Source organism: Ascaphus truei (assembly GCF_040206685.1).
Source record: "Ascaphus truei isolate aAscTru1 chromosome 12 unlocalized genomic scaffold, aAscTru1.hap1 SUPER_12_unloc_5, whole genome shotgun sequence".
Lineage (NCBI taxonomy): Eukaryota > Metazoa > Chordata > Amphibia > Anura > Ascaphidae > Ascaphus > Ascaphus truei.
Window position 1 is genome coordinate 456,840 of NW_027453841.1, and position 12,663 is coordinate 469,502.

General features: G+C 50.9%; 1 protein-coding gene across 1 annotated transcript; it reads left to right on the forward strand.

Moving 5' to 3' along the window:
- Positions 1 to 10,384: 10,384 nt before the first annotated feature.
- On the forward strand, positions 10,385 to 11,124 carry LOC142473739 (histone H1-like). Its single transcript, XM_075580775.1, has one exon. The coding sequence runs from the start codon at positions 10,405 to 10,407 to the stop codon at positions 11,059 to 11,061; it is 657 nt and encodes a 218-aa protein (XP_075436890.1). The 5' UTR covers positions 10,385 to 10,404; the 3' UTR covers positions 11,062 to 11,124.
- The last annotated feature ends 1,539 nt before the right edge of the window (positions 11,125 to 12,663 follow it).

Below are 12,663 nucleotides of genomic sequence, written 5' to 3' on the forward strand. Positions count from 1 at the left end.
CCTATATACATGCTCCCTAAGCTATCCCCATTGTCTTTCGTTTCCCTTTTACAATGTGAACAAATTTCCACTTTGCTTCTACAAGTGGATAAGAGCAGCAGCAACAATTTCCTAACGCAACAAGTTAATTACATCAGAACCAAGGACATAACTCTTCTTCAGGATTCCGTTAGTGCTGGGGGTTATCTAACGAACCCCAATGGACCAGAAAGAACTTTGCAATATTCACAGACTTATTGGGCTGGCAATTTACGCCCCTTGCAAAAGGACAGCATTTTAAAAGACAATATTCTGGTGCTTTGTTTTACTTCTGGACATTCTATCCCATTCTCTTCCTCAGTAAGTGTTTTGTCAAGTATATTCTAAGGTTGTCGTGTGTCTGTCTATTAAGGAAATAAATGTCAGTTTATTTTGCTCAACTTGTGTGCTCAATCTATTTCCCTAAAATATAAAATTGTTGATACGTTCCATCCATCGTTACAGTGGCCACACGGCCACAGTTGGAAAAGCGTTTATTTTCCCTTACTCCAGTGCTGGCGGTCAAAAGACCTAAGGTAGCTGACCCTCCCCAGGCCACCAAACCAGGGGGGAAGAAGTCAAAAACCTGGGGTGTTGAAGTAGAGCCGATGGAGGTTGCCCACGAGGGCCAGTGCTCCTTGTGTAATTGGCTGGGCCACCTGCGTGTTAACTGCCCAAACTACCCCTATCCAGTGTAACAGGGTATGTCCCATAATACCTCTCTTTCCCACATAGTGTATCTATTATGTAAGTCCCTATTATGTTCAGAGCACTAACAGGTAAATCTATGAGCCAGTGACCCCCCATTACACTTGTAAGTGAAGGAAGTAAGGTGGTGACTCATGGCATGTGTAAGCCTATCCAAGATGGGTACAGTCCATGAGCCCGCCCCTTGCAGAGACTTCCAAGTGGGAGTATCTGTAACCCGTAGCTCACTACAAACGAGGCGTGACCGTGGGGCTGAAGTAGGGATTTGTATAGAATGCCAACCACAACCACGAGGGCACATCTAGAGTATAGGACAGTCGTACAGGCCGGATCAGGGTAACTGAAGACAGGGTAAGTGAGGTACTTGCGAATCTTGGAGTATAGAGCAGCGGATTGTTGGGGTACGTAGCCAGGGTCAGGGTTGTAGAGCGTAGAGTAGTCGTGGAGCCAAGCAAGGGTCAGTGCAGGAGAGAGTGGCGTCGCCGTGGTTCCAAATCCAGGGTCAGTGCAGGAGAGAGTAGAGTAGTCATTGCCAAAGCCAAGGTCAGTGCAGGAGAGCATCACAGAGTAGTATCCATGCAGGATCAGGCAGCAGGGTTCAGGCAGACAGGAACTAGGTGATGAGTGCAGCGTCACACAAACAGAGGTTATGCTCGGCAATGACTGGGAGCTCTGAGAACATATTTATAGGACCTCCCACCAATGGGAGGCAACCAGGAAGCAGACGTGCGGACAGGATAGGCTGCTGGATCATGCAGGTGTGTCCTATTACACAGCCAATAGCTACCGCGTCAGAATTTGTGCATGCCCCCCGCAAAACCCGTAGGTGACCTGGTCACGCACTGTCATCGTGCGCCACGACACCCGCACCGCCATGAGGGCGGAAACCAGAGGTGAGACCCGTGGAGATAGAGGAGGGGCGCAAGTGCGCCGCATAACAGTGATATCAGGACAGGGCCGGGTACCAGAGGCAGGACCCGCTGAGGTAGAGGCGGAGTGAGGGGCGTAACCACGCTGCATAGGGGTGATGCCAGGACGGGGGCGGGACAGAGGGGCGGAGACCGCAGACCACTGGGAAGACCGTGTACCACGCATGCGCGCTGTGCATCAAGACAGGAGGAGCAAGAACGCGCCCTATGCCCAGAGACCAAAGTGGACTGCACAGAACCCGCGCACCGTGCGTAAGTTCCACCCCAGTTTGCCACTCTTGAGTGTTATGGTAGTCCAATGGGCAAGTGAGGGTTAAAGGGGCAGGAGCAGCAGAACGGTGAATCCTCACAGTATCACATTTAGTCAGTCTTGTGCTGGGAGGAGAAGAGAGCACAAGGGCTGTCATTGTTCCCCATCGGGGGAAAGCATGCCCACCCCAGGCTCAGGCCTGGGGACCATTAAGGCTCATGGTGAAAAAATGGTGAGCAGGAAAGGGCTAGAAATAAGGTCCGGGGTCCGGCTTTCACTGGGCTAGAGCCAATTGTTTCCCGCAGACCTGGTGGCGCCTTCCCATCGGGATATTTGGGGTTGACCGGAGGGACCTATTGCAGGGTTGGTCTTGAGCCCTTAAGCTGATCCCCTTCCCCCATTTGTGCAGCAGGGCGAGCGCTCATCCTGTGTTTGGCGGCAACGTCACAATACATGTTGTGATTGGTCAAGGGCCCCTGCTCCATGTTAAGGATATCCAGCAGGGGCTATGTAAGGAGTGAGGCCGGTGTAGGGAACCAGACAACCTATGGAGGCGATCGGAGACGCGCTGGCAGGCTTTTAAAAAGAGCTTTGTGTTAAAGAGCACACACAAGCACTGATCTCAGCTGAGAAGCGCCAGAGAAGCCCGGTCAGCGGAGCAAGTGGGAGTTTTACGGAGACAGAGCTGAGAGAAGCCAGGCTTTACCTTATTATGTGAGGCTGGCTACCCCTACCGTCACATGTATGTTGTGTGTTTTCTGGCTTGCCAGAATAAACTTTTGTTTATTCAACTAGTGTGTCATTCGGGAGAAGGAGTGGCTCAGTGAGTAAACACTGAGTAAAACACACTGGCATTGAGAGTGAGTTTGAAGCATACTCAGGTTACCAACAAGTCTCACCTGGTCTGTTATGCCTGCACCAATCTGCAGTGTCTCCCTGTAGCTCTTACTGTCCCGCCTCCGTTCCTAATTGGACCTTCCTGCTTTATCTAGCTCCTCTGCTCTCAGTCTTTGCTCGACATAGTCTCTGCATGGAAGTACTTCAGGATTCACTTAGTGATTTCACAGGTTCTGACACGCCTGGAGATCATTAAGGCTCATGGTGAAAAAAATGGTGAGCAGGAAAGGGCTAGATATAAGGTCCGGGGTCTGGCTTTCATTGGGCTAGAGACTTTGTTTCCCGCAGACCTGGTGGCGCCTTCCCAGCGGGATATTTGGGGCTGACCGGGGGGACCTATAGCAGGGTTGGTCTCGAGCACTTAAGCTGATCCCCTTCCCCCATTTGTGCAGCAGGGCGAGCGCTCATCCTGTGTTTGGCGGCAACGTCACAATACATGTTGTGATTGGTCAAGGGCCCCTGCTCCATGTTAAGGATATCCAGCAGGGTCTATGTAAGGAGTGAGGCCGGTGTAGGGAACCAGACCACCTATGGAGGCGATCGGAGACGCGCTGGCAGGCTTTTAAAAAGTGCTTTGTGTTAAAGAGCATACACAAGCACTGATCTCAGCTGAGAAGCGCCAGAGAAGCCCGGTCAGCGGAGCAAGTGGGAGTTTTACGGAGACACAGCTGAGAGAAGCTCTGCGAACAACGATACCAGAAGCGGTCAGGATAAGCCTTCCGGAAGCAGGCCCTGCACCTTGTTGAGGCTAGTGACTTACTCCCAGAAAGTGAGTGTATCAGTGATTAGCTCTTTTCTGGAAGGGGTTTACACACAATACATTATACACAGGCCAAATGAGGCGGCCTTTAAACATGGTGTTAGGGGAAGCCAGCCAGGCTTTACCTTATTATGTGAGGCTGGCTACCCCTACCGTCACATGTATGTTGTGTGTTTCCTGGCTTGCCAGAATAAACTTTTGTTTATTCAACTAGTGTGTCATTCGGGAGAAGGAGTGGCTCCGTGAGTAAACACTGAGTAAAACACACTGGCATTGAGAGTGAGTTTGAAGCCTGGTTCAACTCCTAGTGTCAACTACTTGTGACCTTGGGCAAGTCACTTTATCTCCCTGTGTCTCTGGCTCCAACAAAATAGATTGTAAGCTCCACGGGGCAGGGACTGTGTCTGCAAAATGTCCCTGTAAAGTGCTACATAAAACTAGCAGCGCTATACAAGAACGTACTATTATTTTTATTTTTATTATTATTATTATTATTATTATTTTCTGTTGATAGTGATCCTGATGTAAAGATGTTAAAAATTCTGGTCTCTGGTGACAATGGTCACAAAACATGTCAGTTCCTATACATAGTGCTAATAGTGACATTACATAGTTATGTAACACACAGGGTGACTAATAACCTAATCTTCCATTAATATCACATATATATATATTTTGTAACCGACAAATAAACATATTTTTAACACTTCCCAATTGTATTATAAAGCTTAAACAAAATTGATGTTTGATTATTACATTAAAATATATTTACTGTCATTCACATGATGTGTATGTTACTATGATTTTGTTTTTAGAAAACATAATGTTACATACATATAATTCTAAACTATTCATTTGCAGAACAGAAGGAATACAAATCTTTTCGAATCTCCCATTTAATAACCAATATTCATAACTGACAATGGAATAATACAGAGCTTAGTACCGGGGAAATGGAACAACATGAAATAGCAATGTACACTGCACAGGAATTATTGTGCTACTTGTACATATATAGTGAATCCCGAGACCATGTTTATATATTTATATGCACATTATTTTAAACTGATACTGTAGAATAATATGTCCTTAGTGTCACTGTATGAGGATGGAGGTTGCACATTTAGTCTGAGCAAAGTAAAAGTGACAGAAATAGACAGATATGAATGAAATCTGGCAAATCCCGGGCTACAGAGCCGAACTTTCACCCATTATTCCTAATTGTGTTTGTACTTTCCCAGCAGAAAAATGATACAGCAGTGAAGAGAATATAATTCCTTATAAATTGCATGCAAGAAGGGGGGATGTGAGTAATAATTAGGGGATAAAATGCCCTTTTCTTGCAGCCTCAGAAACACAAAGTCAGAGCAGTGTGTGTGATCCGGGAGGATGAGAGTCAGGGGCGGGGCTTAGTGATTATACCCAATGAAAGAGAAGCTCACTCCGATAACTAACCAATCACAGAGCAGCAGTCTCTCTATATAAGTCCCGGCAGGTCCCCGCCCCCAGTATAACTTTCTGTCAGTGTGTTGGGATATTTTACCGATCTTTCTTTATTTGGGAGAGGAAATCTGAGGATTGAGAATGCTGCTAGTTTGCATAGGACATAAATAGAGCTGCTGTACCTAGTGCTGTGCGGGATTGAGTCAGTCATTTCATTGATTCAGATTGATTGAACTGACCGGAGAGGCTGATGACTCCTCGAGTGGGTCACTTCCAATCACAGCGCCCGCCGCCGACACCACTTTCCGGAGTTTCAGTCGGGGATGTATTGACTGGCCCGTTTGGAGAGCCGCTGCTGCCACGTGGGGGAGAGCCGCCGCTGCCACGTGGGTCATTGCCCATCGCTTTGCTTTATAGCTTTATTGCACTGTATGCTGAGTTCTGTGTGCAGTACTGAGCCCAGAGCTGTGACTTGCTGTGACCCCCGGCCTTGCCCCCCCCCCTGCCTAGTGCTGTGTACCCCCCCCTGTTTAGTGCAGTGCCCCCCCCTGTTCTCTGTGCCCCCCCGTGCTCAGTGCCCCCCCCAGTGCTCAGTGCCCCCCCCTGTGCGCTGTGCTGTGCCCCCCTGTGCTCTGTGCTGTGCCCCCCTGTGCTCTGTGCTGTGCCCCCCTGTGCTCTCTGCTCCCCCCTGCGCTCTGTGCTGTGCCCCCCCCTGCGCTCTGTGCTGTGCCCCCCCCTGCGCTCTGTGCTGTGCCCCCCCCTGCGCTCTGTGCTGTGCCCCCCCTGCGCTCTGTGCTGTGCCCCCCCTGCGCTCTGCTGTGCCCCCCCTGCGCTCTGTGCTGTGCCCCCCCTGCGCTCTGTGCTGTGCCCCCCCTGCGCTCTGTGCTGTGCCCCCCCTGAACTTGGTGCCGTGCCCCCCCCTGCGCCGTGTGCTCTTGCTCCCTGCGTTGCGTGCTTTGGGCCGTGTGCTCACCGCCGTGCGTGTGTGTGGCTCTGATTTGGGCCGTGTGCCCGCCGCCGTGCGGGTGCGTGGCTCTGATTTGGGCTGTGTGCTCGCCGCCGTGCGGGTGCGTGGCTCTGACTTGTGCCGTGTGCTCGCCGCCGTGTGCGTGGCTCTGATTTGTGCAGAGTGCTCGCCGCCGTGCGTGTGGCTCTGATTTGTGCCGTGTGCCCGCCGCCGTGCGGGTGCGTGGCTCTGGTCTGCGCCTTATTATGGCAGAGGCAAATGTGCCACCTATGGAGACTGCAATACATGATGCTGCAGAAGACATGGACTACACTTTAGTGAAGAAGAGAGGGCGAGCAAACTCTGATAGCTCCAATGGTTCTTCCCCTCCATCGGTAGCAAAGACAAAGATGCAGAAGCACAAGAAAGACCAAGGCATCAAAACATCAAACCGCTTCGAGCCACTTGCTAATGCCGATGACTGCTCAGGGCCCAGGTGCAACGATGAAGAGACTGCACTCCCACCCAAAAAGATTCGCATACCACCGGTAATGGTTAGGAATATGAAGACCCACAAGGACCTTGTCGACATCCTCACCGAGCACTGCACTTCCCCGTTTGTAGTTAAACCACGGGCGAACCACGCAAAGATCACTACCACAACTGTGGACGACTACCGGAGCTTAACGGACTGCTTTGCAAAGCAGGGCATAGAATACTACACCTTCCCACTGACGCGCCTAAAGCCCCAGAAATTTGTAATTCGCGGCTTACCAGCAAACGCCTCCGTGGGGGAGATTTCCCACGACCTCGCGGAACATGGACTTCCAGTCAAGAGCGTAGCCCAATTGACATCCCCGGTGGACAAGACCAAGAAGTTCCCTTTGTTTATTGTCACACTGGCAGAAACCCCGGAGAGCCAGCCTGCAGATCTTACCAAGATTACCAAGCTCTGTAGCTGTGTGGTAACCACAGAAGCGCCAAAGGGCAGAAAAGGCCCAACCATGTGTTTCAACTGCCAACGGCTCGGGCATACCTCTGCATTCTGCCACCAGAAGCCACGCTGTGTGTGTTGTGGAGAGAACCACAACTCCAAGGAATGCCCACGAGATAGGAAGAAGGAGCCGGCGACATGTGCAAACTGCAAAGGCCCACACCCGGCAAGCTACCGTGGTTGCCCGTACCTCACAAAAGCAAAGCAAGAGGCACGGGAAAAGCGGACACCCCACCTGATGGAGCAGGCACCAAGGAAGACACCCACTACTCAATACCAGCTTCCCCGCCTGGCGCCGGAGAGACAGAGGACCACAGAACACCTGATCCCAGACCAAGGCACGGCATCCACCCAGAGGATGCAAAACCCAGACGGACAGACCTACGCGGAAACTCTCAGGACACCATCCACCAACCCCGTTGAGGCGGCCAACCCGGACCCCGCAGGCGGAACCGCAAGCCCAACAAACTGGCTAGAGATCATCCTTAAAATAGCGAGCGCTATTGCGAGAATGGATATTCACCCCATTGTGACAATGATAGCGAATCTCATCCCGGCCCTTCTCAGGAGCACAGAAACTAACCACCATGGCAGCAACATCTAAACGCAGTTCTGTCATCGTGATGTGGAATGCAAATGGTATCAGCAAGAAGACAGATGAACTCCTTCACCTGATGGAATCGAGGAATGTATGCGCAGCTCTGCTCTCGGAGACCCACCTTCAAGGAAACCAAAAACTAAGCCTGGCGAACCACAGGGTATACCGTACCGACCGGGCAACAGGAGCCAGAGGTGGTGGGACGGCTGTGATTGTTAACACACGGGTCAGCCATAATGAGATTGCACTACCACCCCTCCGGAGTATTGAAGCCACTGGAGTACAGGTAAAGACTGCAACAGGACCACTGCGACTAATTGCCACCTACTGCCCCCCTAAGGTGAAGCTACATTTGGGAGACTTGGAAGCTCTGCTGGACTCCACTGTCCCAACCATCATCGGGGGAGACCTAAATGCCAAACACCGGTGCTGGAACTCAAGGACAGCAAACTCCAGAGGACAAGCTCTTCTTGCTTACTCAAAGGAGAGTGACTTTGTAGTGGCTGGCCCTACAGAACCCACCCACTACCCAGGCACTGCAAGCCACACACCGGATGTCCTGGACATTGTCTTACTGAAGAACGTGAAACATTCTGTCCAGTTGGAAACCCTGGCGGAACTGACCTCAGACCACAACCCAGTTACCATTACTGTTGGCGACGAGATGGAAACCCACCAGCAAACACCCAGGTACAACTTCACCAGGGCGAACTGGAGCCTGTACAAAGAAGAGTTGAGCAACATCACAAACCCCCGCCCCTTGGACACCAACGGAGACATTGATGATGCTGTTAACACCTTTACTACCGCAGTCCAACATGCAATAGAGCACAGCGTCCCGAAACAGATGCCCAAACGCTGCTCCATCTACGACCTACCGAGCGGGATCAAGCAAGCGATTGCTGAGAAAAACAGGGCCCGACGCCAGTGGCAGAAGTTCCGCACACCTGACCTTCTGGTAAAGTACAACTCACTTGCCAGACTACTGCGACAGCAAATCAGCCAACACCGGGGGGAGAGGTGGGAGGCCGCAGCAGCCAAGCTGAAGGAATCCGACAACTCTGTTTGGAGAATGACCCGACGCCTGACCGGGAAGAAGGAGCCTAATCCACCTATCCAGGGCCAGACCCACCTGGCATGTAGCAACAAGGACAAGGCAGAGGTTCTCGCTGACACACTGGAGACAACTTTTAGGCCTAACCAAGCCAGCAAAATAGCACGGGAAGTTGAGCAAGGAGTTAACAGGCATCTTACCGAGCACCTACCAGAGACCGAAGCGGAAACCCTTGAAGGATGCACCAAGACTGAGATAACGCAACTTGCAGAAAAGCTGGCAAATGGCAAAGCACCAGGAAGTGACGGAATTACCAACCTGGCCATCAAGAAGCTTCCGCCGGCAGCCATGGAATGCCTCACAGAAATCTTCAATGCATGCATGCGGCTCCAGCACTTTCCTCAATCCTGGAAGGAAGCCAAGGTCATTGTATTTCCAAAGCCTGGAAAACCACGGAGGGATCCTGCAAACTACCGTCCGATAAGCCTGCTCTCTGGACTGTCGAAACTCCTGGAGAAAGTTATTCTTACGCGCCTCCGCCACTTTGCCTCTGGTAAAAACATTCTACTAAAGGAGCAATTTGGATTCCGGAAGGACCACTCAACCAACCATCAGCTGCTGCGAGTCGTTGACATAATAAGCCATGGGTTCAACATCCACAAATCAACTGGAGTTGTCTTCTTGGACGTGGCCAAAGCGTTTGACAGAGTTTGGCATGAAGGACTACTGCACAAAATGATCAACCTGAAATTCCCAAACTACCTGATTAAGCTGACTGCAAGCTACTTGCGGGAGCGCACATTCCACGTGGCTGTGCGAGAAGAGCTCTCAACAACACGCCCCATCCGCGCTGGCGTGCCACAGGGATCAGTCCTGGGACCTTTCCTTTTCAACCTCTTCATGAATGACATCCCCACAGACCTCCACAAGACTCAACTGGCACTCTACGCAGACGATGTGGCAGTCATCTCCCAGTCCTTCAGAGAGAAAGAAGTAGCTAAGAACATCCAGAAAGCACTAGACATGCTATCAACATGGTACAGCGACTGGCAAGTAGGACTGAACTCCAGCAAGACTACAGCTACACTGTTTACCAAAAAGAGGATCAAGGCACACCCGCCAATCACCCTCAACGGAGAGGCTGTCAAATGGGAGCCAAACAGCTCTTACCTAGGTGTAATCCTAGATAGCAAACTAAGCTGGAGAAACCACATTGAGAAGATTCAACAGAAGGCAACAACCAAGCTGGCAGCACTGTACCCTCTGCTGAAGACAAGGACCATGCCCATCAAGAGCAAAGTCAATGTGATCAAGGCGATCATTAGACCCACAATGACATACGCCTCCCCGGTGTGGAGTGGTTGCCACCAACATCAAAGATCATCTCTCCAAAAATTACAGAACAAGGCGCTGCGGATTGCGTCCAACGCTCCACTTCCTACAAGAATAGCAGACCTTCATAGGGAACTGGGTATCGAGATGTTAGATGAACATCTAAAGAAGCTCAACAAGAAATTCTACAAGGAACTGGACCAGAACTCAAACCCGCTGATCAAGAAGCTTGCTGCGATCTCTGCAAACCCATTTGACCGCTACCCACGACCCATCACAGCGCTGAACCTGTGAAACCAACTCAACTGTGGCAAGTAACACAGATCAAGAAGCTTCCTAAAGAGTGCGACAATACACTCAACAAGAGAACTTGGAGTAATGAGGCTCAAGCCTCGGTATCCAATATCACCACTGACAGATTTAATCTGTCAGTCAGAACAGAACGGTCAGTTGGGATATTTTACCTGCAGCTGCAATGGCCGAGACCGCTCCTGCTCCTCCTCCTCCAGCTGAAAGCGCCGCCAAGAAGAAGCAGCCGAAGAAAGCGGCCGGAGCCTCGAAAAGCCGCCCAGCAAAGTCCGGTCCCAGCGTGTCCGATCTGATAGTGAGAGCTGTGTCCGCCTCTAAGGAGCGCAGCGGGGTCTCCCTGTCCGCTCTGAAGAAGGCTCTGGCTGCAGGAGGCTACGATGTGGAGAAGAATAACAGCCGCCTGAAGCTGGCTCTCAAGGGCTTGGTGAGCAAGGAAACCCTGATCCAGCTGAAAGGGAGCGGAGCCTCCGGATCGTTCAAGCTGAATAAGAAGCAGCTGGAGAGCAAGGAGAAGGCGGCCAAGAAAAAGGATGTGGGGAAACCCAAGAAGCCAGTGGCAAAGAAACCCGCCAAGTCCCCCAAGAAACCCAAAAAGGCTCCGGCGGGAGTGAAGAAAAGCCCCAAAAAGGTCAAGAAACCGGCGGCTGCCAAGAAGCCAGCAAAAAGCCCAAAGAAGTCTAAAGCTGCCAAGCCCAGGAAGGCTGTGAAGAGCCCGGCGGCTAAAAAGGCTGCGAAGCCAAAAGCTGCTAAGAGTCCAGCGAAGGCCAAGGCAACCAAACCCAAAGCAGCAAAGCCCAAGAGGGCGGCAGCTCCTAAGAAGTGAAACCGAGAACTTCAGCCTCTTACAAACACAAAGGCTCTTTTAAGAGCCACCACAACCCCACATAGAGAGCTGTGCACAATGTGTAACTGGGAATGTTTCTCCAACTTGTCCCATGCAGGGGTTTGTGTTACACTGCCAGAGCATAAGTGTATATGAATTGATACTGCGAGCACTGTAAGGTGCATGTGTAAGTTTGTAGTCCCTAACCTATTGCACGAATAAATGTTTCATTTCATTCCAGTGGCACATGGGAGGGGGGACATTTACAGGTTTGTCTTTACATGCACCCATAAACAATATGAAATGGTGACTACAAATATTGAAGGTGCGTTTATCTATATTGTCACACATCAAGTACATATGTTGGTACAAGGATAACACACTTCTTTCATTCTCTATATTGAGATCAGTATCCGTGTGTTAATATTGATCAGGCAATTTCATTGAAAATGTGGTGGCTCTTAAAAGAGCCTTTGTTTTTCGGGTGTAAACGAAGTCAGGGTGCAGCCGGCCTAAGCTCTCTCCCCTCTGATCCTGCGGGCCAGCTGGATGTCCTTGGGCATGATGGTGACCCTCTTGGCGTGGATAGCGCACAGGTTGGTGTCCTCGAAGAGCCCCACCAGATAAGCCTCGCTGGCCTCCTGCAGAGCCATGACAGCCGAGCTCTGGAAGCGCAGGTCAGTCTTGAAGTCCTGGGCGATCTCCCGGACCAGGCGCTGGAAGGGCAGCTTGCGGATGAGCAGCTCGGTGGACTTCTGGTAGCGGCGGATCTCCCTGAGAGCCACAGTACCGGGCCGGTAGCGGTGAGGCTTCTTCACTCCGCCGGTGGCCGGTGCGCTCTTTCTGGCAGCCTTGGTCGCTAGCTGCTTACGGGGAGCCTTCCCTCCGGTGGATTTCCGGGCGGTCTGCTTGGTCCGGGCCATCCTGTGCTGCTGTGTCAGTGCGCGTCTCCGGTCAGGAACTAATAAAGAAAAAAAAACGCTGCAGCTGCGTATTTATGGACTGCAGATCGCTGTGATTGGCTGCTTTGGTCCCGCCCTTCGCTCTGATTGGTTCTGTGAAAGCCGTTGCGATGTTCAAAAATCCCGCCTCAGACCGATATCGTCCTAATAAAGTTATTATTTATTTAGTGCTTGTAAGTGGGACAATTAAAAAGATTTAATGTGATAACATTAGTGTTTGCACAGATACAGCACAGAGCTCTCTGACATGGAACATGTACTTATACCAAGTATTCAAATGATCTTTAATCGGTGAAATGTAATATGAGGGGTTTTCTTTCCCAGATCATTGCTTCAATGGGACTTTCTTGGTTCCTCTTCTTCTAATGTTCACATTGTGTTATTATTATAAACCCGAACACAGAGACACAAAGAAGCGGAACCGCGCGGCTCGTTTCCTTAATGCCTGCAGTTCCCAGAGCACCACACGGTGGCAGTGCTGCGCTATAAATGGGGCTTCCCTAAATGTCTTCTCGCTGTCACTGCTCTGTGTGATCTGATCAGCTCCTAACCCGGCTCTTTGTCTTCCCTCTAATGCTCCAGTCACAGTAGTTTGCTTTTAATTAAAATACCAAGTCTGTATATGTGTATACACAATGTG

What these genes read in the sequence shown, in the direction of transcription:
- LOC142473739 (XM_075580775.1), top strand. Translation starts at nt 10,405, where the DNA reads ATGGCCGAGACCGCTCCTGCTCCTCCTCCTCCAGCTGAAAGCGCCGCC.